The sequence below is a fragment of the Gobio gobio genome, assembly GCF_949357685.1.
Source record: "Gobio gobio genome assembly, chromosome: 21".
In the NCBI taxonomy this organism is placed as follows: domain Eukaryota; kingdom Metazoa; phylum Chordata; class Actinopteri; order Cypriniformes; family Gobionidae; genus Gobio; species Gobio gobio.
In genome coordinates this window covers 43,204,560-43,219,562 of record NC_137117.1, presented here as the reverse complement: position 1 = coordinate 43,219,562, position 15,003 = coordinate 43,204,560, and the positions used below count along the sequence as shown (strand labels likewise).

General features: G+C 40.9%; 1 protein-coding gene across 1 annotated transcript; it reads right to left on the bottom strand.

Moving 5' to 3' along the window:
• Positions 1-2,390: 2,390 nt before the first annotated feature.
• Positions 2,391-14,799, bottom strand: mybl2a (v-myb avian myeloblastosis viral oncogene homolog-like 2a). The gene is made up of 7 exons (XM_079803119.1): positions 14,743-14,799; positions 12,951-13,056; positions 11,793-11,864; positions 9,788-9,880; positions 9,270-9,490; positions 7,775-7,922; positions 2,391-5,019 (listed from the first exon to the last, which is right to left on the bottom strand). The coding sequence occupies exons 2-7, from the start codon at positions 13,050-13,052 to the stop codon at positions 3,268-3,270; spliced, it is 2,388 nt and encodes a 795-aa protein (XP_079659245.1). The 5' UTR covers positions 13,053-13,056; positions 14,743-14,799; the 3' UTR covers positions 2,391-3,267.
• Positions 14,800-15,003: the final 204 nt, after the last annotated feature.

The window sequence follows — 15,003 nt, the reverse complement described above, 5'->3', positions numbered from 1 at the left end:
GATGAGGGAGGAGAGTGAGCCAATCAGCAGTAGGGGGCGTGTCCACTCATGATGAGGGAGGAGAGTGAGCCAATCAGCAGTAGGGGCGTGTCCACTCATGATGGGGAGGAGAGTGAGCCAATCAGCAGTAGGGGGCGTGTCCACTCATGATGGGGGAGGACAGTGAGCCAATCAGCAGTAGGGGCGTGTCCACTCATGATGGGGGAGGAGAGTGAGCCAATCAGCAGTAGGGGCGTGTCCACTCATGATGGGGGAGGAGAGTGAGCCAATCAGCAGTAGGGGGCGTGTCCACTCATGATGAGGGAGGAGAGTGAGCCAATCAGCAGTAGGGGCGTGTCCACTCATGATGAGGGAGGAGAGTGAGCCAATCAGCAGTAGGGGCGTGTCCACTCATGATGAGGGAGGAGAGTGAGCCAATCAGCAGTAGGGGCGTGTCCACTCATGATGAGGGAGGAGAGTGAGCCAATCAGCAGTAGGGGGCGTGTCCACTCATGATGAGGGAGGAGAGTGAGCCAATCAGCAGTAGGGGCGTGTCCACTCATGATGAGGGAGGAGAGTGAGCCAATCAGCAGTAGGGGCGTGTCCACTCATGATGAGGGAGGAGAGTGAGCCAATCAGCAGTAGGGGGCGTGTCCACTCATGATGGGGGAGGAGAGTGAGCCAATCAGGAGTAGGGGCGTGTCCACTCATGATGGGGGAGGAGAGTGAGCCAATCAGCAGTAGGGGGCGTGTCCACTCATGATGGGGGAGGAGAGTGAGCCAATCAGCAGTAGGGGCGTGTCCACTCATGATGGGGGAGGAGAGTGAGCCAATCAGCAGTAGGGGCGTGTCCACTCATGATGGGGGAGGAGAGTGAGCCAATCAGCAGTAGGGGCGTGTCCACTCATGATGAGGGAGGAGAGTGAGCCAATCAGCAGTAGGGGCGTGTCCACTCATGATGGGGGAGGAGAGTGAGCCAATCAGCAGTAGGGGCGTGTCCACTCATGATGGGGGAGGAGAGTGAGCCAATCAGCAGTAGGGGGCGTGTCCACTCATGATGGGGGAGGAGAGTGAGCCAATCAGCAGTAGGGGCGTGTCCACTCATGATGAGGGAGGAGAGTGAGCCAATCAGCAGTAGGGGCGTGTCCACTCATGATGGGGGAGAGTGAGCCAATCAGCAGTAGGGGCGTGTCCACTCATGATGAGGGAGGAGAGTGAGCCAATCAGCAGTAGGGGCGTGTCCACTCATGATGGGGGAGGAGAGTGAGCCAATCAGCAGTAGGGGCGTGTCCACTCATGATGAGGGAGGAGAGTGAGCCAATCAGCAGTAGGGGCGTGTCCACTCATGATGAGGGAGGAGAGTGAGCCAATCAGCAGTAGGGGCGTGTCCACTCATGATGGGGGAGAGTGAGCCAATCAGCAGTAGGGGCGTGTCCACTCATGATGGGGGAGGAGAGTGAGCCAATCAGCAGTAGGGGCGTGTCCACTCATGATGAGGGAGGAGAGTGAGCCAATCAGCAGTAGGGGCGTGTCCACTCATGATGGGGGAGAGTGAGCCAATCAGCAGTAGGGGCGTGTCCACTCATGATGAGGGAGGAGAGTGAGCCAATCAGCAGTAGGGGCGTGTCCACTCATGATGGGGGAGGAGAGTGAGCCAATCAGCAGTAGGGGGCGTGTCCACTCATGATGGGGGAGGAGAGTGAGCCAATCAGCAGTAGGGGGCGTGTCCACTCATGATGGGGGAGGAGAGTGAGCCAATCAGCAGACCAGAGCGGGACTGAAAACAGACGCCGAGGTGGCACCGTTTCTGCTCCATATAAAATCATATATATATGATTTTGCTGTTTCACAGAACCAAAGATATGCTGTTGTTATAATGATAGCTAAAGTAACAGGGCAGCTTTAAGAGTCATTTTTTGTCTGGAGCTGCTGGCAAAGAACAACCAACTCCTGCTTGTATTTACTCTTGTGTACAGTTTTCAGTTTTTGTTCTTGCTTTATTTTGCTTTGCTTCAGCTGATAAAGACACATCCACTGTCGCATTGCATGTTTGTGCAGTTGTGGGGGCGGAGCAATGAAGGGAGGGGTGTGTTTGTTTGTCAGAAATCACTTACTGCAACTTTAACCAAATGTTCACACTTATTTCCGAACAACGTGTGTCTTAAGACAATCACATTACTGACAGAATCATTAAGAGGCAGCCAGACAAAGCGACAAAGTGTCCGATGTGGGTCTAGCACATCACGCACATTGGTGCCCCAAAGAGGAGGATGCAATTCTGAAAGTGTCTGATAGGCAGGTCATATATAAAAAGATGATCCCTCATTCAGAATTATGTGAAACTAACTATTTGAGAAACCAACGACAACAATTTGACAAACTAAATAGTTCTAGATGTCAAAAGTTTCAAGATCATTCAAGTTTCAGGTTTATTGTCAGTGGCATGCTCATGAAAAGTCAACTGAATTAAAAAAACAAAAAGTACATACAAGTTATATATCTAAATATCTTTCCCGGTTCCTTTAAAGGGTTAGTTCACCCAAAAATGTAAATTCTGTCATTAATTCCTCACCCTCATGTCGTTGGACACCCGTCAGACCTCCGTTCATCTTCAGACACAAATGAAGATATTTTAGTGTAAATCTGATGCTCTGAAAGGCCTCCATTGGCTCAATGCACGGTTCACTCTCAAGACCCTTAAAAGGCACTAAAGACGTCGTTACAAAGTCCATCTCACTACAGTGGCTCTACAATAACTTTATGAATCGGCGAGAATAGTTTTTGTGCGCAAAAAACCCCTAAATAACGACTTATATAGTGATGACGATTTCAAAACACGGCCTCATGAAGCTTCGAAGCGTTATGAATCAGTGAGTCGATTCAGCAGTTTGACACGCGATCCGACTCATGAATCGACTCACTGATTCATAACGCTTCGAAGCTTCATGAGGCCGTGTTTTGAAATCGTCATCACTATATAAGTCGTTATTTAGGGGTTTTTTTGCGCACAAAAACTATTCTCGCCGATTCATAAAGTTATTGTAGAGCCGCTGTAGTGAGATGGACTTTGTAACGACGTCTTTAGTGCCTTTTAAGGGTCTTGAGAGTGAACCGTGCATTGAGCCAATGGAGGCCTTTCAGAGCCATCAGCTTTACACTAAAATATCTTCATTTGTGTCTGAAGATGAACGGAGGTCTGACGGGTGTCCAACGACATGAGGGTGAGGAATTAATGACAGAATTTACATTTTTGGGTGAACTAACCCTTTAAGGCAAAAAGCTCAGTATTTACTCCATTGAATTTCTGCTATCCTTCTTTAGACACTCTCGGTACAACAGAAGTCGTTCTGTGGTGTGCTGCGGTAGCCTGCTTCTTCGGGCCCGTACGATACAGGAAGCTGAAGGAAATAGTCTTTTAAATCCCCCTGAAGATGCCGGGACAGCCAACAATTTGCGGCAAATGCTTCGTAGGCGAGGGAAGCGGGTAGCTTCTTTCCAGAAGGTTGGAACGGAAACATCTTCCTCAGACAAAAGCTCTGATAAATACTGATGCAGCTCAGTAGACTGCACATCAACATGTTCTGGTCTATCTGTTGCAGTTTCGCTCAATGCTGATTTTACAACTAAAGAGGCACGGTATTTGGAAGGTATAAACAGTGTGCTGCTCTTGAATTTCTCTTTTTCATTGTCAAAGGGTTGAAGCTTGATTCGTGGGTCCAGAACTGTGGCCAGTATCAAATCCCTTCGCAGAACAAGAGGTTGGAAGTAAGAACGCAGACCGGAACGGAGAGACGAGCAGAAAAGGCTGAACCTTGTGCCCTTGGCCTCAAGTGTTTTATCAAGTCCAATGACGGTTGGAATGATGAGGGACGAGGTGACACCATCTTCCTGAAGTACCTGGACCGCCTCTTCAAAAGGCTCCAGTAAGCCAACAAAGTCCACCACTTGATCCCGTGTTACACGAACCACTGGTGGACAAACATGGCAGCTTTTTTCCTCGGTGTGGGCTTGGTTCACAAGGGTCATCACCAAGTCCCACACTGATTCTTGCATTATTTCACGGATGAGGGTGATTGTGGAGTTCCAGGTGTAGCTGCTTGTGTTGTAAGTACCAGATAGTGAGAGCTTACACTTCTTCGTAAGAACCTCAAGCCAGTAGGCGCTGCGGCGAAAAAAAGACACCACACCCTGTACCTCAAATAGTATACGCTCAGCAACTCTGGACTTCTTCATCGCTTCCTTCATTACACAATGCAGTAGGGTAGTAATACAATCCAGATGTTTGCTGGATGATATTTCAGCTATAGAGAAATCATCTATAGTGACCTGATCATCAAGAAAACTCAATAATTCATCTTCATCTGGATCGTTCTTCTGTGCAGAATACATGACCTTGTAGTCAGAGAACAGATCATGTGTAGCAATAGTGTTCTTGGCCTCATGGATGATACTGTAACCAATGTTATGAGGGAAAAGCCCATAGCTTAGAAGAACTGATTCGATTTCTGCTCCAATCTTTGTTGTTAACTGTTTACACTCCAAATGGCGAAAAGCCACAGTCTGCCTGTGAATGTTCCAGTCGTCATCAACAAAGTGCAACTGAACAGCAAGAAGTGGTTCTGTGTGTTCACTAGCCCAAATATCAGCAGTGATGTGAACAACATTATGACCTCCACTCAAAGATACAGAGTTGCTGAGCTGTTGGATCAGCTGTGGCTTGATGGTTTTCTCCACGGCATTATACAGGTGTGAAGCTATCGTGCGCTGTGAGAGCTGTGGGTATTGAGGGCCCATTGAAGTCATGAACTTACGAAACCCAGAACCTTCAGTAAAGTTTAGCGGTAGCATGTCCTCCGCAATCATTTGCAAAACATCCCCTACAAATGCTTTATGTTGCGAATCCACAATGGAAGGACTTCTGGAGATAGAGGGTGAAGCTGAACATGGATAGAGGGGTGGACTGTTGGCCTTCAGGTTTGTTTCTAAAGCTGTCCTGTTCTGCTCTTTCACCTTGGGCAATGGCTCCATTGTACTTTTCAACTGTGGATTGAAAACAAAGATTAAAATGACATGTCAAGTCAAGTCAACTTTATTTATATAGTGCTTTTAACAATGTAGATTGTTTCAAAGCAGCTTTACAGTGTTAAACAGGAAAATAATGCAGCATAATTTTATTCAGCTGTATCGCCATTCTGGAAAAACATGTGTAGGAAAACACATTTACTTCTAACTTATCCCAATTACAATAGCAGCTTTTCCACCGTTCCATCGTTGCTAATGCAAGAGCAGGGCTCGACATTAAGCCTGTTCACGTGCTTAATCTGTCATTCACTTGTCCGAGTAAAAAATGTGCTTGTTCGGAATTTTTTTAATTTTTTTGTGTTGTAAATAAAATTTATTCTGAAGCAATATTCTCACCAGTGTTCAATCAGCTTTGACGTATTTAAATCTGCATATTTGTGATATTTGTACCTTTTATAAGGGGCATTTTCCCCCTAATATTATTAAATATAGGCTATGCTTCAGCTTTCCTTTTATATTCTTAAATTTGATCAATACATTTAATTAGAAGAACACACTAATAGGGCTGTTACCAATCAAATTAAATAATTTACACTGAAAAATTACAACAGCATTAAATAATGTTATGAGATTGTTTTAAATATTTTTTGCATATACAAATAAGAAATGTTGGAAAGAATGTTTAAACATGGATCTAAACTGCCAGTAGGTGGCGGCAGGTCTTAAAGGGTTAGTTCACCCAAAAATGTAAATTCTGTCATTAATTCCTCACCCTCATGTCGTTCGACACCCGTCAGACCTCCGTTCATCTTCAGACACAAATTAAGATATTTTAGTGTAAATCTGATGGCTCTGAAAGGCCTCCATTGGCCTCAAGAAGCTTCGAAGCGTTATGAATCAATGAGTCGAATCAGCAGTTTGAATCGCCAAATTTCAGCAGTTTGACACGCGATCCGAATCATGTAAAAAAAAAATCAAAATAACACCTTTATCCAACTTGTTCTTGTCTTCCGTGTGTGCCTCCACGACGCATGCGCGAGAATATGAGCAGATCCGGCGTTCGGACACATGACCCAGAAGCGATTTGTTTACAAGCAGAGGAAGACGCGCGTATCTAAGCTGTTGAATTCTACATTGATCGTGCTTTAGGTCTCGCGTAGTTCTCAAAATGGGGCTTAAGTTTGTATTTCATGGATTCCCGAACGCAGGATTTGCGTCATATTCTCGCGCATGCGTCGTGGAGGCACACACGGAAGACAATAACAAGTTGGATAAAGGTGTTTTTTTTTTTTTTTTTTTGCGCACAAAAACTATTGTCGTCGCATCGTAAAATTATTGTAGAGTCACTGTGGTGAGATGGACTTTATAACAACGTTTTAAGAGCCTTTTATGGGTCTTGTGAGTGTGAATGTACTGAATGCCAATGGAGGCCTATCTGAAGCCTTTCTCAGCATCAGATTTACACTAAAATATCTTCATTTGTGTTCTGAAGATGAACGGAGGTCTGACGGGTGTCGAACGACATGAGGGTGAGGAATTAATGACAGAATTTTCATTTTTGGGTGAACTAACCCTTTAATGAGTGAATCATTTAGTAAATCAACTTCTCCCAGAAAAGCGTTAATGTCGAGCCCTGAAGAGTTTACATTTTATTATTATACAACTAAAATACAATTTCCAAAGAGGAAAAATGTCCAATTTTACAAAATCCAATGAGGAAAGAGGCTGGTGTACAAGAGCGAGCGAGTTTTAACGAGAGATTCAGTTTGCAGCTCTTATTCCTGCTTTTAACATTTATTTCGCACTAGTTTTAGTTTTCTTTATTTATAAATCATTACTTAATTAAAACATCGAAATATAGAGATAATGTTGAATACATGAATTTTCCAATTAAATGAAAAGATATGGACAAGTTAATTGTTAGGTATTAAAAATATGCAAAATTATTGATCAAATCACCTGTACATGTACCTTTTTAAAAATCAATTTGAAGGCTTTTAAGACATGCACATATTATATTTAACATATATAATCGCTGCCGTAATAACGGCCCAATTCAAATGTTTACGTGCTTTTCTTCTTTTTATTTTTTGAGCGGTGATGAAATATTGCTCTTGTAAATACTTGCCAGAGTTTCAGTAATGAAACTGTTCTTGAAAACTCAGAGATGTGGATTGGGACGGCAATTCACTTACCACACAAAACCTTGGTGATTGTCTAAAACCGTAGGTAATTCGGTCAGGGATTTTTACGCAGGTGGTGGGAGAAAAACACTGATTCTGGATTCAGACGGCAATAAAATCACAAATTATGAAAATACCTTACGACCCCACAAGAAACAATAACCATCCAAATAGGGCTTTTGACAGTAGATGGCGCTTATGGAACAGCAGAAATATATTGAAATAGATTCCTCCCGTAATGCTGTTTTGTTCTGGCTTTGGCAGTGCATGAAGGCCAATTTTTGTTATAGCACCATGCTACTCTAACAAAATGCCGTTCATGCTTAATTCAAGCACTTTCAAGGACCTATGTTTGTTTTCAAGTACTTTCCAGGCCTTGAATCCATGTGTCTGAAATTCAAGAAGCGTGGGAACCCTGATATGTTGACAGGCAGGTTAGACATCCTATTATTGCATTCGGACCGAATGTAGAATATAGACAGAACAGCCAACATTTCTGACTAAACTAACAAAAATTAAACATTTTGCACAATGTAGTGCTAAACAAACTGGATATTTACACAACAATACAAGGTAAAGATATAAAATACCTTTTCATGACTTGTGGAAGCAGATGTTTCTTTTTGTGTCAGGCAGATTCCAAGATCACTCAAATCAACATCCTCCATCTTGTAGGTGCCCTTGTCCATTTTACGCTTTAAGGTTGAATACCAATGGTTCTTTATGGAATTATCAGTCCTATCAAACAGTACCAAATGCTGATCAGTTTCTGTGCCTTACCAATAGGAAACTAAACTGAGTACAATGCCTAAAATTATAACAGTAATTACAAATAAAGCTAAAATAGATGACAATACAATAAGACTATGTAACACCATCTATAACAATACAGATACACACACCGATGAGGCATAACATTATCCCACAGATGCTCGATTGGATTGAGATCTGGGGAATTTGGAGGTCAAGTCAACGCCTCAAACTCGTTGTTGTGCTCCTCAAACCATTCCTGAACCATCTTTGCTTTGTGGCAGGCGCATTATCTGCTGAAAGAGCCACAGCCACCAGGGAATAACGTTTCCATGAAAGGATGAACATGGTCTGCAACAATGCTTAGTTTCCTCACCCCCATGTCATCCAAGATGTCCATGTCTTTCTTTATGCAGTCGAAAAGAAATTAAGGTTTTTGATGAAAACATTCCAGGATTTTTCTCCATATAATGGACTTCAATGGGCTCCAAACGGTTCAAATGACAGTTTCAGTGCAGCTTCAAAAGGTTTTAAACGACACCAGATGATGAATAAGGGTCTTATCTAGCAAAACAAATCAGTTTCTGTCAGATATATCGATCGTAGATGCCTCATTCCACTGATCCGTGCAAACGCTAATGAGGCATCCACGTATACATCTATGACCACGCTCGTATTTTGACCTCACTTAGCGGAAGTTATGGCGGAGCTCAGAGATGATCACGTTCGTCTGATAAGAGGTAAAATAATAGCATAAATACTGCTCGGTTTGACCCTTATTCATCATCTGGTGTCGTTTAAAGCCCTTTGAAGCTGCACTGAAACTGTCATTTGAACCGTTTGGAGCCCATTGAAGTCCATTATATGGAGAAAAATCCTGGAATGTTTTCATCAAAAACCTTAATTTCTTTTCGACTTTAGAAAGAAAGACATGGACATCTTGGATGACATGGGGGTGAGGAAAATATCAGCAAAAGTTTATTTAAAAGTGAACTAATCTTTTAACTTCTTGAGCAATTTGAGCTACAGTAGCTCGTCTGTTTGATCAGACCACACAATGAGCCTCGGCCGCCCATGACCCTGTGGCCGGTTCTCCACTGGTCCTTCCTTGGAGAATCCTTACATTTGCCAATTTTTCCTGCTTCTAACACATCAACTTTGAGGACTAAATGTTCACTTGCTCCCTAATATATCCCACCCACTAACAGGTGATGAAGAGATAATCAGTGTTATTCACTTCGCCTGTCAGTGGTCATAATGCTATGTCTGATCGGTGTATATTTAACAATAAGAACTATTTAAAAAATCTACAAATTTCTTTCAACTCTAAATTACCTTCCAGGGAGAAACTTTGCAATTTGTGCCCAACGAGATCCCAGAACACAGTGGCATTTTATGATTAGAAGATCCTCCTCTGTTGTCCAGGGCGTCTTAATCACAGAAGGGTCCAGATGATTATGCCACCGCTCTCTGCACTGTTTGCCCCGTCGACCTTTTAGGTGCTTTGCAATTGTGCTCCACTTCTTGTCACCATACAAAGACACCAGCTCAATGAGCTATAGAGAGAAAAGACAACACAGTTAGACAAGATGTTCCGTTTTCTAAATTAATGCCTTCAAGACAAAATTTCTTAGAAAAGAATGAGGATATATGGATATAACCACATGCTTGATATGCCCACTTCGTTGCAAAGCTGCATGCAGTCCATGCATTTTGTGCAATGGTGTGGTTGTCTGATAACACAGACGCAAACTGTGCCACTCAATTGATGCATAAAATGTAAATATTCAAACCATGCTCTTTTGTCCAGCCCTGACACTTTAAGTCTAATAAATACACCAAATAATGCTCACCCTTTCATCTTCTTCTTTGGTCCAGGTTCCTTTAATGAGCTCTGGGTCTAAGACAACCGTGAATCTGTTTTTACATTCCTGTACAGAGCGCCCCTGCAATAATACAGAATATCATAGATCCTACAATTTCTCAAATATGTACAACCACAAATATCCACATAATAGGGGTGTGCGATATTCAAATATATATATATATCTCGATTTTTTCTGGGATTTTATCGACAACGACAATTAGACGATATTTTGCTGAGTGTGTTATTGTGTTGTTACCTTGCAGGTTTAGGACTGCAGTGGTCAGCTGACTCCTAAAGTTTTTGATATTCTTCATATTCAGTTCACAGCAGTGACAGAAATAATCTTTTCCAATGTTTAAATTGATTTTTACCTATCATGGGAATTTTACCTTTATACATTTATTTTTTAAACCTATGTATATGCATGCGTCATCTTTTGTGACACAAATTTTATCAAATTTAATTACAATAATAAGACACAATTTGGCTGTTATCAATCAAGTTAAATAAGTATCAACCTAATAAATTTTTTCAGTGTAGAGGAAACACATAAGCTGCACCTGAAGCGACATTAGATCATTTACACTGTTTAATGCAGCTCAGAGGTGACAAATCAATAACCTACAGTTTCTGAGGTCTCCTTACTAAAAGGATACTTGTTAAAAATAAATTAATGTTAATAAAGTTCTTTTTTTAAATAACAGTATATTAAAAGCGCTGAAAATAACAATAATAAAGTCAGTAGTTTTTCACCCCAGACAGATGCAGTTGTAACCTAAATATTTTATTTTGGGATTTAATGTTTGTTGACATGAAGTGGGGGTGGCATGGCATCAGCTGATGCTGTATTTAGCTTCAGATAAAAACATTCACTGTTATTTTAGAGCTCCTTGGATTATTTTTCATCATCCATTTCATACAATTTTATTACAGATTAATAAACTGTATGTAAAAGTATTTAATTTACAAGTGTCATGCTTGTGCTTTGACATCATTACTGCTTTATTTATTTCAGAAAAAGAAGTAACTTCTATTTATTTGTGTATTCTACTTCTCATTTTATTACTGTAACAACAGCGCCTCCACTAAATAGGCTATATTTAACATTCTCCCGGTCGGGCACTAGGACCTGGAGGAGCTTCAGCTGCTGTGGAGGCTGCTGCGCGCGCTAGAGAGTGGGGAGACGCCATTGGGCTTGTTTTGGGCTAGTTTTGTTGTGAAAACCTGGCAATCCTGAGTTGATTCACAAATTCAAGGCAGCATTTAAAAACTGACAATATAAATCACCAAACATGCAAAGCATTTGCTTGTTTTCACTTGATCTTATCGCTATAGCAGTCCTTGCACACGCGAGTTATTGCAGGCGCATATCAACACGTTATCATATCGGCATCATTTCTTCATATCGGCCGATGCCGATTTGTATATTTTAAGCGTTTATCGGCCGATTCCGATGTCGTGCCGATAATATCGTGCATCCCTAACAGCGACCATTGTAAGATCGAAAGCGCACATGAAGTGTGCCATTTGGGACAGGGCCTATGTGTTGCTCAGAGACGCAATTACAGTGCGCTGTCTTTGTTTTGAACTATTTTCGTGGGTGAAATGGAGCAAAAACAGCCAATATGGTGTCTAAAATGAAAGTCACATAATATTAACTTGTTAATTGAATTTGTATAAAATCAATATCACATTTGTTATCATGCTGATACCTGGAGAAACACTGCACTCTTCGTGTGATATTTATTAACTATATGAAATGATAGCAAAACACGCAGTGAAAGCGTGCACTGTAAATGCACACCTGCGCTAGTCTAATCTACATGACTACATCACATAGTGTATGCATGCACTCTCTGGGTGTGTGTGAGGAATATACTCGATAATGTCACATCGTTAAAACAACAATTACAATATTATCTCAGACGATGTACATCGCACACCCCTACCACATAAACATTTCAAGATTTATGAATTGACAGATCACTTACAGGTAGATAGCCTGCAATCAATTCCCACTCATCCCTTCCAAACCTCCCCACAAGGGACGCAAGACTTTCGTCCTGAAAGTTAGCCACAAAACAGACCAGAAAAAGTTTATTTGACTTTTGAGCATGTTTGTATACAAGAAACCTACCAAGAACAAGTCATGTTTTGGTCATATTGTACACTACTATAAGCTACTGAAAGGTTTGTCAGCGCCCTCTACTGTACAGGTGTGAATCTGCATTTCCTTTAGCCTTATGCTGCGTTCACACCAAACGCGATTAGAGCGCCAAAATCGCGTCTAGTTGGACGCTTGAACATTTTGAATCTATTCGCGCGTCCACAGTGAATTGGACACGCGTATAAATTGAGCGTTTTAAGCGAAATAGACGCGCGATCAAGGCGCTCCAGGAGAAATATGTCATAAAACACCACTCTTTGCCTCTTTTCATTTTCATTACAAATATATATTAAACATTAGCGAACTGGACGCGTGAATGAGGCGGAATCACTTCCATCACGCTGCGCGAAACACGTCTATCGCGCCGCAGGATCTCCAGACGCGCGTCAACGCGCCTTTCAATTGACTTAACATGTAATTCACTCGCGCTAGACGCTCTATTCGCGTTCGGTGTGAACACAGCATTAGGCTTATTCCTTTCACTTCTTTTTTGTTATTAGCTTTTTTTTAACTTTGTTAATAAAAACAAACAAGCAAGCTCAGCCCAGATGAGAAAAAGTAATGCAAAAGTAACAGAACACATTATTTTCCATGAAAAGTAACTAAATAACGCAATGTTACTTTTTTTTAATGGATGCGATATTGTAATGCATTACTTTTAAAAGTAACTTTCCCCAACACTGGTTACAGGAAGAGTTTACATGACTTAATTAAAAACATCCAATATTAATTCAATTCAATACTATATTTGTCCCCAAGTGGCAATTAACAAGGCCACGTAGAGTAACACACAACCGCTATGCATAATAACAGAGATTGGCATGTTATTTTCCCTAGCCATAATATATCTTAAAATTCACCCAAAAACTAGCTTCACTGTCTAGCATCAAATACATGTGGGAACCATGTACAATGAATTAATTCAAGTAAGTGATGCATTACCTTATTAATGCTTTGAAAGCACCTCAGTGCTTTAGCTCACCTCTTTTGAAGTCCATTTGCTCTTCAGTCGCTCAATATCTTCATCAATATCAGACTCAAGATCAGTCGCACACTTAGGGTTCAGACTTACCATCGCTTCCATTACACTACAAAAACAGAGATGAGAATCAGCATCACCAAATAGCTTTCTGCTTCCAGCTGTATTTTTGTTGTAATGTTTGAATTTGTCCAATTCAAGTGCTAAATTTGAACTTAGGTTGCAAACAGGATGCAGAATTGCAAATAAATATTCCTACATGCAAAACATGAGCTGAACTGTGAATGTGGAGCGGCATTCGTTGCTTTCAACTCTGCAGGACGGTATAGAATATGGACCCTTTTACAGGGTGTGATGACGCTTTTCCACAATTATTGCAAATCTAGTAACTAGGGATGCACGATATTATCAGCACGACATCGGAATCGGCCGATAAACGCTTAAAATATAAAAATCGGCATCGGCCGATATGAAAAAATGATGCCGATATGCCTTGCCGATATGATAACGTGTTGATATGCGCCTGCAATAACTCGTGTGCAAGGACTGCTATAGCGATAAGATCAAGTGAAAACAAGCAAATGCTTTGCATTTATGGTGATTTATATTGTCAGTTTTTAAATGCTGCCTTGAATTTGTGAATCAACGCAGGATTGCCAGGTTTTCACAACAAAACTAGCCCAAAACAAGCCCAATGGCGTCTCCCCACTCTCTAGCGCGCGCAGCAGCCTCCACAGCAGCTGAAGCTCCTCCAGGTCCTAGTGCCCGACCGGGAGAATGTTATATAGCCTATTTAGTGGAGGCGCTGTTGTTACAGTAAGAAAATGAGAAGTAGAATACACAAATAAATAGAAGTTACTTCTTTTTCTGAAATAAATAAAGCAGTAATGATGTCAAAGCACAAGCATGACACTTGTAAATTAAATACTTTTACATACAGTTTATTAATCTGTAATAAAATTTTATGAAATGGATGATGAAAAATAATCCAAGGAGCTCTAAAATAACAGTGAATGTTTTTATCTGAAGCTAAATACAGCATCAGCTGATGCCATGCCACCCCCACTTCATGTCAACAAACATTACATCCCAAAATAAAATATTTAGGTTACAACTGCATCTGTCTGGGGTGAAAAATTACTGACTTTATTATTGTTATTTTCAGCGCTTTTAATATACTGTTATTTTAAAAAAGAACTTCATTAACATTAATTTATTTTTAACAAATATCCTTTTAGTAAGGAGACCTCAGAAATCTGAAACCAGAATGGAAAAAAAACTTTTTTTTTGCTCAAAATGGTGGTTTCCAAACAAATGGAAAAAATAAACATATCGGTATCGAAATCGGCCAGAATGAGTTGAAAAATATCAGCATATCGGCAAAAATCCAATATCGTGCATCCCTACTAGTAACGTTTTCATTTTCTTTCTTTTTTGGTGAACATTTATGTTACAGCTTTACTTTGTGTTTTAGATGTAATGAAAAATGTGTGAATAATCTAGTTTAAAACAGCACTAAAAGAAAGTTTACATAAAAATATAACATGCCTACCCACTATCTATCTACCTTTTGTATTTATTGCATAGCATATTGTATGTTCAGGGATGACAGACATGCTATTTATGACTGGATGTAACTTTTGAAACTTTGGGGTAAAAGTGGCTCTCCTATTGATTTTGTCCTATCAGTGTGGCTTTCCTGAAAAAAATAGCGAAGACCACTAGTGTAAAGGCACAGAAAGACACAATTAATTCAACAGAGGTATAAGTTAAACAAAGAGAACATGCAACATACCTTACTTTCTCTTTTAAACAGCTGCACTTTTAAAGGATGGCTCAAATGAATCGCCAGACAAGTTTACTGAACCTAAAATTGTGAAAGAATCACTTTAGTACAATAAATACAACTTTCCTTCACTTATTTAACACCAGATTTGTGCAGAGTCAATCTGTCAAAGCATTATAATGAGAACAGGATTTAATAAAATGTTGTTTCTGTGTGCTTTCGTTGTCCGTGTATCAGCGTTGTTAAGGGAAGAGCGCATTCAAAATGTTC